Genomic DNA, 16,542 nt, shown 5'->3' with positions numbered 1-16,542 from the left:
TGCCAGAGTGTGATCTGCTCTCTCAATTTTAAACCCCTCTGAATTTCACAGCCTAAGGTAAGTGGAACATTGTGTCTTGCAACCATTTTCTGATGAGTCCCCAGACTGCAAGCAGAGGAGGTGCAGCAATGTGGTAACCACAACGTTCCTACATGTGAACCTCTCAAGACCTTTCTCAAAAGTTTTAGGTTAATGGTATGTGTAGATGACACTAAAAAACCCAAAACAACTGCAGGCAACAGCAATCTAACTTTTAAAATACTTTCTGGAGTTACTGTACTTGTGTGCATATATAGTATGTCTACAAGCCAAGATGACTCTCTCTCATTTAAAATACCACTTTCCATTTGAGGCTGAATTCGATCTTTTGTGGCTTGGAGTAGAACTATCCACCTTCCTATAAGCAAGAAAAACATTAGCTGTGTGTCCCCATTTTCATTATTCACTGTACATGCTAGGAAAAAGTGGTGTGTGGCCATATGCCCTAGTATTACTGTCCTTTGGACGGAGATTAAAACTCTCATTTTTCAACCATCTTTTTTTTTTAAAAAGCAAGAGAAAATGCACCGTGTCCAGGGCTCTTCACCCAAGCTTTCCAGAACACAGTGGCTCACCCTTTAAAGGGGCGCCTGATCAGCAGAAACACTTGCTGAGTTACTGTAGCTCCCAGTGACGTTGGATTAGTATTGTAGCTGCCCTCGAGAGACGTGCCTTTTGCTAGCTTGTGGGCGCTTCCTTAAAATAGGTTGCACTGTGCATTTGGTGTTTTTAGCATCACCTCTGGACAAGCCTTTCCGAATGGATTTGAAGCCTGTTTCCTTCTTACTTTGGAATAGTTGGAGGAAAAACTTGCCCGTCGCTAGCTTTTAGGCCCTGCACACAGCGGCTGGAAGAAGCAATTGCACGGAGAGTCCTGCTCAGCCCTAGGATGGAGCATGCCCAGTACAGGTAGTCTGACAGTTAAATGCTCCTAAGATTGTAAGCCCTTACTGAGCATATGCAAACTAAGATGTTTCAGGGGCTTATAACTGTTGTCAAAGTTAGAATCAGGACTCACAATTTGTCAGACCACTCTGTTTTATTAGCGCAGCGCTCTGCCAATAACACCCAGATAATGTGAGTGGCCATGCAAGACCCAAACAGTCTTATTTATACAGATAAAAGAGCAGGAATTAGACAAAGGGACAAAGCAAAACAGTAAAATCCACCTAGGGCACAGAATGCATATCCTACTTCCTTACTAACTCTTATCGATCGATCTAAGGCTAATACTTCACCAATTGCCCTTAAATGGTGCAATTGTTCTATGTTAATGTCTGTATTCCTGACACCTGGATTGCAGCATTCCAACAGTTTTGCTTAAAGGTACAGACAGCATTTCTTTAATCCTTTCTATTTTCACAATATAATTCATTCTACTTTCACACTGTGTTGCACTTGTGCTAGTGCTCTATACCCCCAAGGAATGTCTCCTTTCCCCATCCCAGCTCATTACTGAACCAGGCTTGCCGGGACACCGTTACTCCATTTAGAACAGCTAATAGGAAATAAGTCATTAGCAGTCCTGCTTCAATTCATGTTAATGTAAGTAATATTTACGAATAGTGAGCAGAAGCGAACAGAGCCAGCGTGCTCCGATATGCAATGAAAAGCCCATTCTGGCATCTTCAAGACAAGAAGGGACTGAAGCTCATAGGTGCTGGAATTAGGGCTGCCGGGGGTGCGGCAGCTTGAGGTGGCTTCCATCTTACACAGGGTTTACAGTTTGGTTCAATAGCACTCAGCATCCCCGCCTCTGCTAAAGGCTGAGAGTAACAAACATCTCCGCCAGCTAGAACAATTGATTGCAGCTCTGATCCCTTCAAGGTTGTAGTATTAAACTAACTGTTTACAGCTCCTTGCATGGTGGGAAATCAATACCAGAAGTTCCTGATAATGCGAAAGAATATAGCGGCAGTTACTTTAAACTGAGGAGGGTAGGGCCGCATGGTTACAGTGCATATTCAGGGGCATTGGTGGAACAATGACCTGTTCTCTCCAGAGTGAAAGCAGTTTACCCTGTTATCTCATTTAGGTGTGCCTAGCCCTATCCTGTCACTACAGAAAGTAGGTTCAGCTCATGGTAATTACTGCAGCTGGTATATTGCATTGCTGATCAAAGTATTCCTGCTGATACCAAAGCATTCATATATTCACAGCTGTGAGAGAGCAGAATTACATCCTCCTCACACCTGAAGCAGGAGGAGGCTGTCACTTTTTCATCTATTTAAATCGGGTGTACACATTTAACAGAGAGAGTAATGAACCCCTGAAACAGTTTACCGAGGATCATGGTGGATTTCCATGACTGACCATTTTAAAATCCAGATGGGATGTTTGTCTAGAGATCTGCTTGAGGAATTATTTTGGGGATGTTCTGTGGTCTGTATACAGAAGGTCAGATTAGATGATTGTGGTGGTCCTTTCCGGCCGTGGAATCTATCAGTGTATGAATGCAGTCTTGTGTTCTAATCCCACTATTGCAGGTCCCTGAAATTAGAACACTCTAGTGCTGGGGGTTATCAGGTGTGCTGGGTTCCCCTTGCAAAATCAATTTGGAAACTTGCAACCAATCCTGGTGCTGTCCTTTGGGTTGTTTTGTAACAACAAAAAGTGATGATGCAGGGTCAATTTCACAGTATGCTTAATCCTCCCAACCATAAAATACCATACTGGGAGAAATCCAGACACAGTTTGTTTTAACGTAATAGATTCCAAGGCCAGAAGGGACCATTGTGACCTCAGGTATTTCTTCAGGACATGGGCTATAGCTCACCCTCAGCCTAGCCATGTGCCCTGTCTCTGGTTTGTAAGGATTTTGCTTTGACTGGCAGAAGAAATAATTAAAATGGTTCCCAAGTTCATGCAGGTGGGATAAGATTATGCCTTAGCTAAAATGCATCTATGGGATAATGCTGCTAGCATCCTTCTCAACTCTCCCTGCTGTCCTGGAGTTAGGAAACTCAGCACACTGTAGAAATACTTACGCTTTCCGAACAGGCTCTGTCTATTGCAACCATTTTCCAGTCTCTCCACATGCAGACTGCTGGGGAGGCTGTATACATGTACACAGGCTGCCCTAGAGCAAGTTACTACATTTTGAGAATTTTTTTCATTTTAACTTCCCAATTTTGCACACAAGAAAATCAATCCAGAGTCACTAGGTTGGAGGAAGATAGACTCCTTGAGCAATAGTGATTACTGGCAAAAAAAACAATCTCCATGCTGGTTTTTGAGTTTATAATCTCTGCAAGAAGGGAAGAAACTCTGGTAATCACTGCAGCTATTGCTCTGTCCTGTGGAGCCTGGCGCATAATAGTTGCAGTAGGGAAAGTTTTATATATAATGGGCCAAATTTTGCAGTCTGGAATTGAAACTCAGACATAATGCATTAAGATTCACCCACGAAAGCTCATGCTTCAAAACGTCTGTTAGTCTATAAGGTGCCACAGGACTCTTTGCTGCTTATTAAGATTTTAAGTAATCCCTTAAGCAAACTCCCCCTTGAATTCAGTGAGAGTTTTGCTTGATTTAAGGACTGCAGAATTTGGCCAGGCAAGAGAGTTTACTGTGGCCTTGGCTACACTCACACTTTACAGTGCTGCAACTGGGGTGTGAAAAAACACCCCCCTGGGCGCTGCAAGATACAGCGCTGTAAAGCGTCAGTGTAATCAGGGCAGCAGCGCTGGGAGCGCGGCTCCCAGCGCTGCACGCTACACCCGTAAGGGATGTGGTTTACATGCAGCGCTGGGAGAGCTCTCTCCCAGCGCTGCTGCTCTGACTACACTCACACTTCAAAGCGCTGCCGTGGCAGCGCTCCCGCAGCGCTGCCGGGGCAGCGCTTTGAAATTCCAGATGTAGCCATACCCTACGTTGAAAAGCTGGATAACTTGAAAACCTGCCATATACACGCTACCTCCAATATTTAGTCCTATGCTTGTACCTTCTGGTGTTACCAAACTTAATACTCAAGTGCAAAAATGACTTTTCAAACACCGAGCTTGGTTATATTTAGGTGCATAGTGAAAGGGGGTTCTACTCATTGAGGATGAGCTAATATGAAAATTTTAAATTGTAGATTTCTGCTACTTTTTTGGGGGGGAAGCAAAACAACCCATACAAACCACCAACAAAAAACAAACAGAAAACCCATGACATGCACTACAACAAATTGGCTTAAAAGGAGCGGTGCATGTTTTTTTTTTTTCAGCTACCCATAACACAAAAGCATCTGAATAGATTTTGCTTATAAATTCCAAAACGGTCTCATCTGTGCTGTGATAAAGAATGGATAATTTCAGCTGAATTTATATTTTGAGCATGTAAAAATGAGGTTCTAAATGAAAGGCTTGATGGTTGCCTCAACTTACGGGACTCATTACTGTAATTATTTTTAGGCTTTGTGCAAGTCACTGGCTTCCTAAATGAAGCCTCCAGAACTAATTCATCTGGGATAACCCAACTACTGGGCAATTGCATAAAGACTTCTTCCATCTAGCAGATCCAGCACATTGTCTGAAAGACCGAAAAGAATGCTTAAAGGGGCTAGTTCAATCTTAATGCCATTCTGTCTGAGTCCTGGGGCTAGTGACAATATATTTTCAGTACTTAACTTTCTGTTGGGGCTTTGCTGGTTGCTTTTAAAAGTAAGGCCCTCAGCCACCTGTTGGACGTGGGTCTTCCAGCATCCAACCAAAGTGCATGTTGTCTGCCCCATATAATTCAGTAATTGACTATCTTGCAAGGGGAGGGATAGCTTGGTGGTTTGAGCATTGGCCTGCTAAGCACAGGGTTGTGAGTTCCATCCCTGAGGGGGCCACTTAGGGATCTGGGCAAAATCAGTACTTGGTCCTGCTAGTGAAGGCAGGGGGCTGGACTTGCTGACCTTTCAGGGTCCCTTCCAGCTCTATGAGATAGGTATCTTTCCATATGTTAAATGTCTCTCTCTATGCTTGTGAAAACCCAAAGCAACCCCAATTTTTTTTTTCTAACATCCTGCATCTATTAACACTTGATCTATATCTACCATTTTGCCAGTTCAGGAGTAACCAAGATTACCTTCCACCTCCTCACCTTAGCTGTCCTAGAGCCACTGTGAGTGAGTCACGGGAGGCACTGCTCTTTTCCTGGTGTGGCATGATTAGACTCTCACTGACATTCTTAGCCCCCAATAACCTGCAAAACCAAATCTGGATTTCTTTGTGCACAAATGAAAAAGGCACTAGGACAGTGGCTCTCAAACTTTTTTATACTGGTGACCCCTTTCACGTAGCAAACCTCTGAGTGTGACACCCCCTATAAATTAAGAACACTTTTTATATATTTAATACCATTATAAATGCTGGAGGCAAAGCAGGGTTTGAGGTGGAGGTTGACAGCTCATGACCCCCAGCAGGGTCCTGACCCCCCCCCCCCCCAGTTTGAGAACCCTCAGACTCTTCCTGTGCTACAACTACTAGGCAACAGAGCTGTTCCTCAGTAACACTAATCCTGCATTTTTTGTGTGTGCTCATTTTCATGATAACGGTTCTAGACTCGTGCCACTTCTGTTGGTGGTTGGCAGGTACCACTCAGTTCTGGCCAGTCTCCATTGGAGGAAGGAGTACGATACACATAGGTACAATGATGAATTTTTATTTTCACTGTCAGAGATTTTTTTTAATTTACAGAGACTTGTTGACTGTTTTGTGTCTCTTTCTGGAATCACTCAATGCATTTAATTAGTCAGGGGACATGTGCATTATGGAGAGAAAATGTTCTGGAAAAGAAAAATAAAATCATTATCAATAGACATGTCTGTTTACTGTCTATGGCAATGTCTGGTATGGTGAAACAACCAAAGAAGAAGAGGTGGCTGTAACCAAAATTCATGGCAGACCAGCACACTCAGCATATAACACTTTTTGGCAGAAGGCTACATAGAGAAGCAGCTGCAACTTTCAGTTTCTGCTGTTGTAGTGAGTATATGAGCTGAGGGCACTGATGCCGAGGACTTTAACTCTGCTCTAGTAGCAAGCCCCTGAGTTTATATGACAATAACAAGGCTTCTGATGGTCATTGAAGGCTGGATTCAAAGTCCATTGACGTCAACGTGAGTCTTTCTATTGACTTTAGTGAGCATGTGTGTTTCGGGTACTATAGGAGTGTTAGATGTCTTTAGCCATCATTTTACTTTTTCATATGGAGAAACTGAGACCGTGCAGCTGGAGTGGAAGCAGTGCAGTCCTTGTGGTTAATTCTCCTTCCCTCTAAGGTCCATTGGTCATGCATCTGGGTACCCAATACAAAAAACATTTTACAGCATGGCCCTCCCTGCGCTTCCGCTGTAAGGAGACACACGCACAGACACACCCCTGCCAGCAATGTTCCTCTCCAGTAAGATGAGCTGTACGCCATGTGCTAAAGATCAGTATAAACTGGTTTACTGGGGGTTAGTGGGCACTGGGTTTGCATAGAAAGATTGATCAAAAGTGTCTTAATTGTCCTGATGATGCCCGGTCTGTTGGGTTAGGAACTCCTGAGTTGTGTTTCCAGTTCTACCACTTTCTCATTCTCTAGTTTTGGGCAAGTCATGTAAGTGTATGAATGCCTCAGTTTCCCCCTTTGTAAAACAGGAATAATAGAATATCAGAGTTGGAAGGGACCTCAGGAGGTCAACTAGTCCAACCTCCTGCTCAAAGCAGGACCAATCCCCAACTAAATCATCCCAGCCAGGGCTTTGTCAAGCTGGGCCTTAAAAACCTCTAAGGATGGAGATTCCACCACCTCCCTAGGGAACCCATTCCAGTGCTTCACCACCCTCCTAGTGGAAAAACGTTTCCTAATATCCAACCTAGACCTCCCCCACTGCAACTTGAGACTACTGCTCCTTGTTCTGTCATCTGCTACCACTGAGAACAGTCTAGATCTGTCCTCTTTGGAACCCCCCTTCAGGTAGTTGACAAGGCATCTGACAAGGCCCGGCTCCATCCTCGTGTCCAGGCCACTTGGCCAGTGACTTGGCACGAGCAACTTCTAGGTTGGTAACTAAAATAACAACCTTGCAGAACTTGTGTGTGGAGGAGTGCACCTACCTGATTTTAACATTGGCACTGAACACATGAGCCAAAAATCTTCAGTGTAGAACTTTCGGAGCAAACTTTGTCAAGCCAAATATTTTTATATAAGTCTTAAATATATAACCTCCCTGGTGGTTATAGACTTTGGTCAGCTGGGATGTTGTAACATCTTCCATTGCTATAGTGTCTCACACATCAAATATTTGAGGAAAGGTGGGTGAAATATCTTTTATAGGACCAAGTTCTGTTGGTGAAAGAGGCAAGCTTTTGAGTTTACAAACTTGAAAGCTTATCTCTTTCACCAATAGAGGTTGGTCCAATGAAAGATACTACCTCACCCACCTTGTCTAATATCCTGGAACCATCACCACAACCCTGCAATACCAAATAGCTGTATGCTGTTTACATCCAGGGTTCCTGAAATGCAACCCCTTCTGGGGTGGCAGCCAGCTGTCACATGGACAAACACTGTACAAATCAGGGTGAGGATTACAGATGCTTGTCTACACAAGGAAATTAATTTGGGTTAAAATAGGGTGTGAAAAGGAAGGAGCACCTTATTCCAAATCCACAAAGCTAATTTGTCATATAACATTCTTATTCCAGAATAAAGGCATCCATGCAGGGAGTTAATCAGGAACAGCTATTCTGGAATAACACTTAGTGTTGACAAGCTCTTCCTCATGAAAAATACTGTGGGAGCTTGGATGTCCATGTGGAGTGGAGGCCCTTGGTTTTGAAGGCCTCACCCTACAGCTTTACCTACTGGATTTATTTATCATTAGGGCCCTACCAAATTCGTGGCCATGAAAAACGCATCACAGATCGTGAAATCTGGTCTTTTGTGCGCTTTTACCCTGTATTATACAGATTTCACAGAGAACGCCAGCTTTTCTCTAACTGTGGGGGCCTGACCCAAAAGGGAGTTGCAGGAGGGTCACAAAAGTTATTTTAGGGGGGTTGCAGTACTGCCACCCTTGCTTCTGCATTGCTGCCTTCAGAGCTGGGTGGCTGTAGACTGGCAGCTGCTGACGGAGGGCTGAGCTATGCAGGCAGCAGTGCAGAAGGAAGGGTGGTGATACCATCCCATGCCATCCTTCCTTCTGCACTGCTGCTGGCGGTGGCTCTGCCTTCAGAGCTGGGCTCCCGGCCAGCAGCCGCGGCTCTCCATCTGCCCAGCTCTGACGGCAGCGCTGCCGTCAGCAGCAGCGCAACAGCCTCATCAATAACCTTGTGACCCTCCCGCAACTCCTTTTCGGGTCAGGACCCCTACAATTACAACACCCTAAAATTTCAGATGTAAGTAGCTGAAATGAAATTTACGAGAATGGACCCTGAATTGGGTAGGGCCCTACTACCAGGGCGGAAGGACTGTGCTGGCCCAGGGGCTGCAGGCTATCCAGAAGTTTCACACCAGAGGCAGCCGGCCCCTCCAGTTACACCGGCCAGGAGCTCTGGTTTCTCATCCCCCTGATTCTGCTGCTCTGCTGGAAGGAGAAATGGACCCCAGGGATGCTCTGGTCCCCAGGATGCTGCTCCCAAGCTGGAAATGGAACCCAGGCGTCCTGGTTCCGCTGCTCTGATCCTCTGGGCAGGTGCCCCGCCCGCAGGGAAGGGGGGAACCCAGGAGTCCGAGCGTCCCCTGCCTCTGCCAGCCCACGGCCCCTCCCTGCCCAGCCAAGGAGGAGAGCGGGGGGAGGGGACCTGAGCGATTGGCTCGGTGGTGGGCGGGACTGTTTGGGTGGATCGGACCCGACGATTGGCTGGCGGGGCGCGGTGATTGGCAGGAGCCGGCGCTAGGGGGGAGTCGCGGGCGCAGTGGGCGGGGCCCAGGGCTCGGAGTCGGAGGGTCCCGGTCGCGCTGTTCCCCGCCAGGTACCTGGGGGGGGGGGGCTCCTGCCTCGCCCCCCAACGGCCTCGGTCCCTGCCTCTGACCTGCCCCCCCAGCCCTCCTGCTCCTGACCCCCCCCAGCTGCCCCCAGACCCCCAACAGCCCCCCCAGCCCCCGACCCCCCCAATGGTTCCATCCAGCCCCCCAACAGCCCCCCCCAGCCCTCCTGCCCCTGACCCCCCCAGCGGCCCCCATCTCCCCCGACTGCCCCCTCCCTGTTCTCCTGCCCCCGACCCCCCCAACGGCCCCTCCAGCCCTCCTGTCTCTGACCCCCCAACAGCCCCTGCAGCCCCCCTGCTTCTGACCCTCCAATGGTTCCATCCAGCCCCCCAACAACCCCCCTCCCAGCCCTCCTGCCTCTGACCCTGCAACACCCTCAGCAGCCCCCCCAACAGTCCCCCCAGCCCTCCTGCCTCGCCCCCCCAACAGTCCCCCCAGCCCTCCTGCCTCTGACCCTGCCCAACAGCCCCCCCATCCCTCTTGCCCTGTCCCTCAATGGTTCCATGCAGCCCCCCAACAGCCCCCCTTCCTGCCCTACCTCTGACCCCCCCCACAGCCCTCCTGCCTTGTCCCCCCAATGGTTCCAGCCCCTGTCTCCCTCAACCCCCCCAACAACCTCCCTCCCTGTTCTCCTGCCTCTGACCCCGCCCAACCTCCCTCTCCTGCCTCTGACCCCCCCAACAGTCCCCAGACCCCTCAACCGCCCCCTCCTGCTTTTGGCCCCCCCAGCTCTCCTGCCCTGTCCCCCCAATGGTTCCAGCCCCCATCTCCCCCAGCCCCCCAACAGCCCCCCTCCCTGCCCTCCTGCCTCTGACCTCCCCAATAGGCCCCCTCAGTTCTCCTGCCTCTGACCCCCCCCAACCGCACCCTCCTGCCTCTGACCCCCCCAGCAGCCCCCAGACCCCCACAACAGCCCCATTCCTGCCCTCCTGCCTCTGAGCCCCCCAACAGCCCCCTCTCTTCCCTCCTGCCTCTGACCCCCCCAACTGCCCCCTCCCTGTTCTCCTGCCTCTGACCCCCCCAGCAGCCCCCAGACCCCTCAACCGCCCCCTCCTGCTTTTGGCCCCCCCCAGCTCTCCTGCCCTGTCCCCCCAATGGTTCCAGCCCCCATCTCCCCCAGCCCCCCAACAGCCCCCCTCCCTGCCCTCCTGCCTCTGACCTCCCCAACAGGCCCCCTCAGTTCTCCTGCCTCTGACCCCCCCCAACCGCACCCTCCTGCCTCTGACCCCCCCAGCAGCCCCCAGACCCCCACAACAGCCCCCTCTCTTCCCTCCTGCCTCTGACCCCCCCAACTGCCCCCTCCCTGTTCTCCTGCCTCTGACCCCCCCCAACAGCCCCAGACCCCCCTTCCTGCCCTCCTGCCTTTGACCCCTCCAACAGCCCCCTCTCTTCCCTCCTGCCTCTGACCACCCCCAACAGCCCCCAGACTCCCCCAACAGCTCCCCTCCCTGCTCTCCTGCCTCTGAGCCCCCCCAACCCCCATCGGCCCTCCTGCCTTGCACCCCCCTTCAACAGGCCCCATCTCCCTATTTCTCCCAGACCCCCCAACAATCCCCCTCCCCTGGCCCTCCTGCCTCTGGCCCCACTCAACAGCCCCAGGCTCCTGGGGATCTCTAGGCATTGCTGTAGGAAGGGGCTGTATGCCCTACTGCTCATACAGGGACCCCCTCCCAGTGCTGGCATGGTCCCTTCTGGGGACCCCGGCCTTTTCGGATCCCAGTCTTGTCCTTGGGAGGACGGGCAAGGCCTGCTGAAGGGCAGCAGAGTTTTCAATCCCCACCTTCTCCTCCTGCTACCCCTCTCCTTTCTGGGGGCTCTCCCACGCTCGTCCCTTCTACGCTGGAGCGACCGTCTCGTCACTGCTGCTCACAGCTTCGGAGACGGTGTCCACCCCCCTCAAAGAGCAGCTTTGGGGACCTGCTCTAATCCCCGCTGTCCCCATGAAACCACCCTGCTCATCCTCCTCCTTATTGGATCTGATTTGGGCATGGGGATCTCAAACTGCCAACCCTTCTCCCTCCTTTCTCCACTTCCTTCTGTCTAGTTCTGTAATGGGTGTCCATTAGCACAGAGCCACCAAAGTTTTTTTCACCCCAGCTAGCCTAGTTCAGTCTTTCTTGTGGTAAGGAGCCTGGGCAAAAATCCCTTGAAGAGTTCCTTGCCCGCTGTGATAACTGCGGAGTTCTTACTCTGCGTCTCAGAGGTGGTGACTGTTGCGCTGATGGGCACCTTAGAAAGATTTGAGAGATGCTGAAATGTTGGAGAGCTCTAAGGAGTGTTCTCATTTCTTATCCCTCTTTTCCTTGCCCAACTTCCACGTTATGTGGCTTTAGAACAGGACGTCTGATTCAATCGTCGTTCCGAGACAACTGCTGAAGACTGAATTGCCCATTGAGATGACTGGAACTGGAGCAGGGATCCCATTTTTATGACTCTGTCATTTCCTCCACATGAAGTTAAGCCTAGTGACTCTGCCGTCAGAGGGAGGCAGAAGCTACCCGTGCCAGCAGCTAAAACTCTGTAGCGCGAGGAGGGGGTTATTTTGCTGTAAATGTTGAGCGTGGGGTTGAAGGTGAAGGGTTCAGCCTGCTTCTTTGGTGTTTGTCTTCCAGAATGCCCAAGTCCAAGGAGCTTGTGGAAACAACCACTTCAGACAGTGGATCTGATGCTGAGAATGAAAAGGTATCGGTTTGCAGTAGTGGGGGAATGAGACTGACTTTGCTCCCGCGCATCAGGTATTCCCCTCCTACATACGTCCCTCCAGTGGGGAAACAAGTCGCAATGTTCTAGGTACTTCAGTTAATCCTCTGAGGTCATGCAAACAGTTACCTGAATTCCAGTGAGTGAGCTCTGGGGTGAAAGTCGGCAACTAAGTGTCCTTCCCAGGTCATGCCACTGTGCAAGTTAGGATGCTCCTTGGCACTGAGGCCAACCCTATGCTTACTAGTGCCAGGGGATCAATCTTTTGCATCCATGCAGAGCAGAAGAGGCTTTGGGGGTTTTCTAATGTTACTTGAAAAGTCACAGCAGGTGAAGGGAAGAGTAATTTCCCTCCTTGCTTTCCAGACCTGAATGGCTTTCAGCCTTCTAAAGGCTGTATCATAATGCAGCAAGTGAAGATCACACAAACAACTTTATTTCTAGCACTTCCTAACTTTTCAGGGCTTGACTTTACAGCCTGAACGTTCCTTTAGTATAGTTTTTAAGGTAATTATTCATAGGTTGGGCCTGCACTATTGGCTGCAATCTAGTTTTAAGAGGTTGCAGACAGGTTTAGCTCAAGTACTGCTGGTTGCTAGTGTAGTTAACAGTAGAGTGCCATGTTAGTATTGGTGCAGTTAGTATGTCTTGCTGAAGGGGCTGTGAGTGACTTACCGTCAGATCCCATCTCATGAAATGTGTGCAAGTCCCATCATCTGGACTATCTAGAAGCCGCATGGGCTTGAGAACTAGACTAATCATAAGGGGCGGGGGGAGCTGTCTAACTGTGACTTCTTCTTTACAGAAAAGGAAAAAAGAGATGCCGTCCAAGCCAGAGAAAAGACCAAAAACTGAGGCCAAAACTTCCAAGGTGGCAACAAAAAGTCAAGGGCAAGACAGTGAAGAGGAGGGCATGTTCCAGGTATGGGTGGAAGGGTTGCGGATCAGGTGTTACAAACAAATCTACCTCTGTCACGTCCTTCAGATCCCCTTGCCACATACACACACAGATTTCTATTCGTTAATTTCCTAGCCAAATCAGAATTCTTTCCTGGTTTCTTGCATTGGTGTGGCCTTTCTCTGGCCAGTTAAATACAATCTGTGCTGACCCAATGGAGTTTTAAGTAAAGAGATGAAGTAATATGGACGGTAGCTAAATATCTATATACGAAGCTGATTGCAGCATTCCTCAACTCAAATCCAGGCCTTTCTGTAACCGTGGTTTAATATCGTTGCAGATTGGGAAGATGCGCTATGTCCGAGTGTCCTGCTTTAAGGGGAAAGTCCTTGTGGATATCCGAGAATTCTACATAGATAAGGAAGGGGACACTAAACCTGGGAGAAAAGGTAACCAGACATCTCCACTAGGTGGCAGTAATGCATCATAGTCATCTCTTTTCCAATACAATTAAAATCATGAATGAGTCTAGGGCAGTTGTGTCCAGGAGTTGGAAACTTTACATTATTCTTAAATGACTGACTTCAGCATCTTCTGAAAGTCTCCAATATCCCCACTGCCATCTGATGCTGGGAAGTGAGCAGCACGGCCCCATGATGGGCTATTAATGAAAGAGCAACCAACCCAGTGACCTTAGTCTGTGAAGCTTGGCTCCCTGCCTGTTACTGAAGGGGGACTTCAACTGAGGAAGGACATGGACAGTCGGTAAACTGAATATCAGATAAAAGGCAGGAGATGGAACATGATCGAAGATGGGTTATTCTGCTAGCCAGCATAAGGCTCCACTCTGCAGGAATGTAGTACCTTAATTTGACCAAACTTCACCCTTCCTGCTCCCTTTTTCTCCCCTCCAACCATTTCTCTTATAAAGAGCACCTTTGCGGGGGGGGGGGGAACTGAGTATGTAAAATAAGACAGGCCAAAGGAAAGTAGAAAATTGTAACCCACACATCGCTGTCCAGCATCCGGCTGTTGATAGACAAAACGAAATCTATATTGAAGCCGCATACGTTGGCACGCAGGCCTGTTAGAACTCTGGGATTGTACTGTATACCGTGCAGTCACCCTAATCTTTTAACCACGGAAGTGCAGGCAGCAGGGACTGCACGATCCCAAAATATGATATTTCATCTCAATGTGAACAGAAACTGGAATTTCATAATCCCTCCAGGCTATCCCTCCATACTAAAGCAAGGATGATGGCAGCGTGCCACGTAAGGTGCATGTCTGAGGCTCCTGGCAAGTTGCCCAGTGCGACCCGCAGTGGAATAGAGTTTGGGGGACCCTTTCTTAAAGAGCCATGTGGTCCTTGGAATAACATGATCTGATGGGGTAATTTTTTATACGCCACAAAGGAAAGAGGAAAACAGCACAGAAAGTAATTAATTTAAAGGCTGTTATGGAACAGGGGCATCATTCACTCCAGAACTTCTCTCCCACTGCTGAGTTAATGTTCATTCATGGCCCTTTTCATTACAACTTTCTGGCTGACAGTGATTTGCTTAGTTGACTCACTTGACTCTAAGTTCCCAGGCCACGTCTGTAAGTCATTCCCCTCTTCTGCCCTATGTGTTGGGGTATTCAGCAGAGATTCAGTTACACGAAATTTCCCAGGAATCGTTCAGTTCTCATTATTGATTTTGTGTCTGTGCAGATGAATTTCTTTCAGCTTGATTTGCCACTCGCACACTAAGCATGGCTTACCCTCCAGAAATTAATTTCCTTCAAAGAAGTTACCACTGTACATTACTCACTTAAAGCAAACAGCTTATTCTGTAATGAAAAGCAGGAACAGATCCCTGAAACCTTTCTGTGCCAGTCTAGGGGGAGTGGGAGACAGAAGGAGGATTAAACTCTTTTGACACGTAGGAAACTTGCCCGGAATACAGGACAGAAGATCTGTTCGTCTGCTACTCAGAACTTGGGTCTGTAGAGGAATGTTCATATGAATGCTGTCTCTTCGGTTTTGATGTAGTGTCTCTAGCCACCGATGTTTGTCTAAAACTTAATAAAATGTGTGACTAAGTGTCAGGACATGTTACTTTTGGTTTTGCTCAGGAAACAAGTGGACAGCATCCAGGTGGAACCAAGCTGGCCATGTCCATGACCATGTTTCTTTTCCATGGAAAAGGCAAATTACATCAAACTGGCTTTCTCTCTCTGTGGGTGGTTATTTAGCTCCTGCCTAAGGAGCTAAAAAGGAGCCAATTCCTCCACGTTTAAGCCACCACAGTGACCGTTGTTAGTGGTAGTTTTTGTAATTGAAATTACAGTTGCTGGGATGGGAGTTTGCATTCCTCATTTGGCCAACACGCTGGACAGGGACTGGGAGTAAGGGCTCCTAGGGTTTGTTTACAGCTTTGCTATGACCTTGGGCCATTTAGCAGTTTCCTCCTCTTCTTTTACCCATCTGTAAAATGTGGGGAAGCCATCTCCCGGGAGCATTAAAGCTTTCCGTTTTTCTGTAGTACTCAGGGAGTACCACAGAAGCACACCTTTCATAGTTGCTAGCGTGTTAACATGGAGCTGCTTTACTTAAAAGGCTGCCTCAGTTTCTGTTCTGGGATCTGATTCAGATCATAAATTTCCCTTTTATAACTGCCCTGATGGAGCCACCTTGGCTGTGGAACTTGCTGATTCTGCTCTGTTTGGTTCTGCAGGCATGTCTCTGTAATCCTTCTCCTTTGCTGTTTCTAGGGATCGCCCTATCTGCTGAACAGTGGAACCACTTGAAGGAGATCATTCCAGATATTGATGCTGCAATCAAGAAATTCTAAGATGTTGTTTATTTAAAATCCTGTATTTTTCCTGTTGTTTTTTTTTTAATTGCTGTTCTGCATTGGATCCCATCCAGGAGAAAGGTTCATTTGTTTAGATTGTGATAATGCTCAAGGGGCTAGCAATTGCTCTAAGGTTTTAAAATATAATGTGGAACAAATGCATGAACCTAGATTCAGTTTTGCTAAAAGAGCCTTTATCGTCTTCAGCCCCTGCCTGTCCCTAATGCTTTGCATAGTGAGTGATCCCATCAGTGATCTGCTGCATGTAAGAGTCTGACTTCTAACGGGCATTTCCTGAACTAAATGGCTATTGACTATCATGCAGAGCTGTCTAGCTGCTCCACATCTGTTGTGATCTTCCACTTGGCCAAATATTTAGTAAGCAGTTTAGTCCAGCTATCTCCTTCCCATCCGTCCACCTCATCTAGGCTCTGGAAATGCTGCATACAGCAATCTGGCTGTTTCCATTAGCTTTTGTGTTTGGAACAATTCCTGTCTCTTCCCCCCAATCCCCTTGAAGAAGGGGATTGTAGCACTTCAGCAGGGAAAATAGCTTGTAGTGGAGGAATATGCCCAATAAACTTGTTTGCATTACAAAAAAAAAAGTGTAGTCTTCCCTGTTGCTGGTAACTTAATTCTCTGTTTTGTCCTCTTATGTTGTGTAGTGGTGTCAGATTTCCTTCCACAGGGAAAATAAGTGGTTGAGCAGTGGCCCTGCCTTGGCGTTTAATCTGTCTTTTTTTTTTTTAAAAGAGCCCCTAACTTTTGTTATATAGAATTGATGAGATACCTCTCTTAGCAGAATATAATAAATAGTGCAGGCCACAGAAGGCCCTCAACTAGATCATCTATTCTGTCAGAGGGGCAGTAATTACTTCATAAGCGTACGAATGACTAAAGAGGGAAATTAAAAGCCAAAGAAGGGAGAACCTTCCTTCCTCTGGTGGAGGAAAATCACAGTAAAACTTCCCTGGCCCCACACTGAACGGGTAGCATGAGTATTCCTGTTATTTAAGGCTAAACAAACTTGAATACTGTTAATCAACAGGGGGACAAGCAAAGCCTCTCTGCATCTAGTGCTCACGTTCTATTTCAGGTACTTATCTAGCCCTTGTT

The 16,542-nt window shown here is 48.1% G+C and overlaps 1 protein-coding gene across 1 annotated transcript; it reads left to right on the top strand.

Moving 5' to 3' along the window:
• The first annotated feature begins 8,903 nt into the window (after positions 1 to 8,903).
• On the top strand, positions 8,904 to 16,026 carry LOC127040255 (activated RNA polymerase II transcriptional coactivator p15-like). Its single transcript, XM_050934176.1, has 5 exons — positions 8,904 to 8,972; positions 11,601 to 11,670; positions 12,494 to 12,610; positions 12,927 to 13,035; positions 15,344 to 16,026. The coding sequence occupies exons 2-5, from the start codon at positions 11,602 to 11,604 to the stop codon at positions 15,421 to 15,423; spliced, it is 375 nt and encodes a 124-aa protein (XP_050790133.1). The 5' UTR covers positions 8,904 to 8,972; position 11,601; the 3' UTR covers positions 15,424 to 16,026.
• The last annotated feature ends 516 nt before the right edge of the window (positions 16,027 to 16,542 follow it).

The sequence above is a fragment of the Gopherus flavomarginatus genome, chromosome 24, assembly GCF_025201925.1.
Source record: "Gopherus flavomarginatus isolate rGopFla2 chromosome 24, rGopFla2.mat.asm, whole genome shotgun sequence".
NCBI classification, from domain to species: Eukaryota; Metazoa; Chordata; order Testudines; family Testudinidae; genus Gopherus; species Gopherus flavomarginatus.
The sequence above is the reverse complement of the archived record's forward strand: the minus strand, read 5'-3'. Positions and strand labels throughout refer to the sequence as shown.